General features: G+C 60.9%; 1 protein-coding gene across 1 annotated transcript; it reads left to right on the forward strand.

Moving 5' to 3' along the window:
• Positions 1 to 1,395: 1,395 nt before the first annotated feature.
• On the forward strand, positions 1,396 to 3,475 carry GNPTG (N-acetylglucosamine-1-phosphate transferase subunit gamma; the record flags this gene model as incomplete). The annotated part of the gene is made up of 10 exons (XM_034653148.1): positions 1,396 to 1,443; positions 1,758 to 1,760; positions 1,920 to 1,974; positions 2,040 to 2,123; positions 2,204 to 2,297; positions 2,371 to 2,485; positions 2,562 to 2,644; positions 2,724 to 2,852; positions 2,935 to 3,016; positions 3,113 to 3,475. Coding segments are annotated over 10 exons (791 nt in total), but the record flags the coding sequence as incomplete, so codon positions are not given.
• Positions 3,476 to 3,766: the final 291 nt, after the last annotated feature.

A 3,766-nucleotide genomic window follows, 5' to 3' on the forward strand; every position in this document is an offset into this window, starting at 1 on the left:
TGAGTGTGCGCTTTGTCTACTTCCTGAACGTGGCAGGAGTCGGGGTCTGGCTGTCGCCCGTGCCGCAGCTGCACAGCCCCCTCAGCGTTGCTGGTGCCGCGCCACGTGAGCTCTAGAACCCTGGGCTCGCGGTTTCTGCTCGAGTGTTTTCTGATTTCCCTTGTGAGATCCTATGTGACCCAGTGGCTGAGATGATGATTCCCACAGATTTGCGAAGCCCCGCCCCCCACGTTCCTGCTGTGAGCTCCGCTTTCCATTGTGATCAGGAAGGAAAGTGTGTGGTTATAACCTAAGGTTCGTAAGAACTCGGATGGAGTGTCCTTGGTCTCCTGACGACTTCCTGCTTAGGGTCTGTTCACTGTGGGGTCTGTCGCCCCCCGCGGTCTGGGGCCGGCCTGGGGGGCACTTCCGCCCGGGCCAGTGCTTGCCTGAGAGGACGGACTGCCCGGACCCAGAGCGGCACAGCTGGTGGCTTCTCTGTTCCTCGTTTCCCGTGTTACTCTGTGGACGTTTTCTTCCAGGCAGCAGGCTTCATTTCACTCTCATTTCCACTTGCGTGTATCCCATGGCTATTTTCTCTGTGGAAACCATGGGGGTTGATAACATCGGAAGTTATTAAATTCCAATTTGAATTTTTTCTATTTTCATCCCATACAAACAGTCCCGTAAGGTCCACCCCTCCCCCAGCCTGTCACCCATCCAGGGGTGACCCCCTTGGACACTGGGTGGCCACCAGCAAAGGACTGTGGTGACGGGTCGTGCATCAGTGTGCCAGAGTCTGTAGGTTGACCATCACACGACCCTCCCCGCCGTGCAGCTTGGCCCTGGACTTGTGCTGACTGGAGAAGAGTCCAGACCTCGTTCTGTCTGGAGGGGCGCCCCGCAGCCATCAGGAACCCCTCGGTGGGCACCCCGGCCGTCTCCACTCTGCCCCGTAGGGGGAGGGCCGTTCCGGGTGCGGCACCGTCGAGCTGCCCTCTGGCCCGCAGGAGTCCGTGCAGGGCCCCGCCGAGCTCACGGACGTTGCCTGCGCGAGGGTCTCCTTGGGGAGGGTCGGAGCTTGCCGGGCTCGCAGTCCAGGAAGCCTCCTGCATTTGTAAATTCACGTCTTCTGTCCGGCTGGGATGTTTCTGTCCTCGGCCCTGCCACCTGTCCCTGGCTCCCGTCTGCTCAGATGGTGCCGGGCCTTCCTGTGGGTTCTGCACTTGGCTCGTGTTTTCATCTCCAGCGTTTCTCTCTCGGTTTCTTCCTATAATAGCTGTTTTTGTCCCTATTCTTGTAGTTCTTGGAGCATATTTAAGATGGTTTGGAAGTCTTTCCTCAGTCCAGCATCTGGGCTGCTCCTGGGAGGGTTCTGTCACCTTCTCCTGGTGCTGTGTGTGTACGCGTTGTGAGGACTGGTGGCAAACCGGGCTCCGGGCTGGGGCTCCTCGTCAGCCGTGTGTGCATGGCTGCTCTCGAAGGCCTGCCTTTCCCTGTCTCCCCTCGCTGCTCCCCAGCGCCTTCGGGTGCCCTGTCGTGGGTGTCCCCCCCATAAGCTCCTGCAAGGCTCTGCACCCCCTGCGGCTTTCGTGAGCCTGCTCGCCTCTCTGCTTGAGATCCGAGTTCGGCAAATTAGGGATCACTGCTTGGGCACCCCCGCCAGTTGGAGAGTTGCAGATGCCCCAGAACTGGTCCCACCAGCTTGAAGGTTGCCCGGTACTTGCTTGATTGCCGTCCCCCTCTGTGCCCCAGAACCTCCCGTCAGGTTGGTTCAGCTGGTTTCTGGTTCTTCTGATGCTTTCCTGACATCACTCAGGCTCTCGTGCTCCCATCTCCGGAGTTTAAACCGACCTGCCTTTCCCCGGAAGGTCTAGTCCCGTGAGCTGTGTGCGCGCCTGCATTCCACGCCGGACTCAGCCTCTTGTGCTCTCTTCCAGGGCCTGCGCACCTCTTCAGGCTTTCTGGCAAGTGCTTCAGCCTGGTGGAGTCCACGTGAGTGAGGGGCGGTGCTGGCGGGGGTGGGGGCCGGGGCCCCCCTGACGCGCCTGTGCCCCCAGGTACAAATACGAGTTCTGCCCGTTCCACAACGTGACGCAGCACGAGCAGACCTTCCGCTGGAACGCCTACAGCGGGATCCTGGGGTGAGCTGGGGGCGGGCAGGTGGTCCCGGGCCCCTGGGCTGGTGGCCCGCCCCCCCTCACGTGCTCTGTTCCCCCCTCAGCATCTGGCATGAGTGGGAAATCTCCAACAACACCTTCAGGGGCATGTGGATGAGGGACGGTGACTCCTGTCGCTCCCGGAGCCGGCAGAGCAAGGTGGGCCTGCGGGACGGGCCGAGCACGCGGGGACCCTGCTTCCCGCAACCTGCCCACCACGGCTTCCGCACAGGTGGAGCTTACCTGTGGAAAAAGCAACCGCCTGGCCCATGTGTCTGAGCCAAGCACCTGTGTCTATGCGCTGACGTTCGAGACGCCTCTCGTCTGCCACCCACACTCCTTGTTAGGTAGGACCCTGGGGCGACCCCGGGGTGCAGGTGGGGGCAGAGGAGCTCGGCTCAGTCGGTGTCTGTTGGGTTGCAGTGTACCCGGCCCTGCCCCCCTCCCTGCAGCGGCGCTGGGACCGGGCCGAGCAGGACCTGGCTGACGAGCTCATCACAGCCCAGGTGAGGTGTGGGGCGGGCACCCCCTCGGCCGGGCGCGGTGAAGCCAGGAGCTGGCGGTGTCCTCCTCCACTGTCTCCAGGGCTACGACAAGTTGCTCAGGGCACTTTTTGAGGATGCCGGCTACCTAAAGACCCCACAGGAAAGTGAATCGGTGCCGGAAGGAGGCGCCAAGGTCCCGGCGTTCCAGACCTTAGAGGACTGCAGTGAGGTAGGGACAGGGAAGGGTGCCCGGCCCCACGATGGCCGCCCCGCTGGGCTGCACGCCCTGCCCTCCAAATGCTCTGCCGCAGGCACACAGACAGATGGCGAAGGAGCTCAGGAGGCTGAAGAGCGTGCTGACCCAGCACGGCATCCCCCACACCAGGCCTGCGGGTGAGTCGTGCCCAGTGCGGGGTCCCAGCCCACCTGGGGACCTGCCGCCTGCGGGCCAGGCCCTGTGCTGACTCCTGCCGCTCGGTGTTCTGGCAGAAACTTCCAGCTCGGAGCACATGGACCCCAAGACTCCCACAGACGGGACCGCAGAGCAGCTACGAGGCGACCCGGGACTGCGTGGGAACACCTTGTGACCCGAGACAGGGCCAGGGCAGCACCGGACTGGCGGGGAGGGGGGCAGGTGGGGGCTGCTTCCTTTGCCTCCGGGACCCCGTGGCTCAGCTCAAAGAGGCAGACAAAATAAAGATTCAAAGTTTTAATTCCTGTACTGATTGATTGATAAAAAAAATAATTCATGAATTCTGTAAACCATTGCATAAATGCTGTAGTGTAAAAAAATTTAAACAAAAGTGTTAACTTGAAACAATTCACTACAAGTAAATGATTATGCATTATAAATACTAGCTTCTGGGTTAAAATTCCATTCCAGTAACATTCTCACCTAAATACTCAGAACATAGATCGAGGCTTCCCTAAATTAAATTAACCCACATTAAGCGTCCACATGGAGCCAAGGTCTCTGGCGACCACAGTCACAGCAACAATGGAGACTCCACCACCACCGCGAGCATGAGAGGCGCAGACAGCAGCCGCGCCCACCTGTAGGACACCGAGGCCCCCAAACCAGCAGCCCCCGAGGGCCCGCGGCACACCTGGCCTCGGGACGCGTGCGGGGGGGGGGGGCCCCCG

This window comes from Ailuropoda melanoleuca, unplaced genomic scaffold, assembly GCF_002007445.2.
Source record: "Ailuropoda melanoleuca isolate Jingjing unplaced genomic scaffold, ASM200744v2 unplaced-scaffold73081, whole genome shotgun sequence".
NCBI lineage: Eukaryota > Metazoa > Chordata > Mammalia > Carnivora > Ursidae > Ailuropoda > Ailuropoda melanoleuca.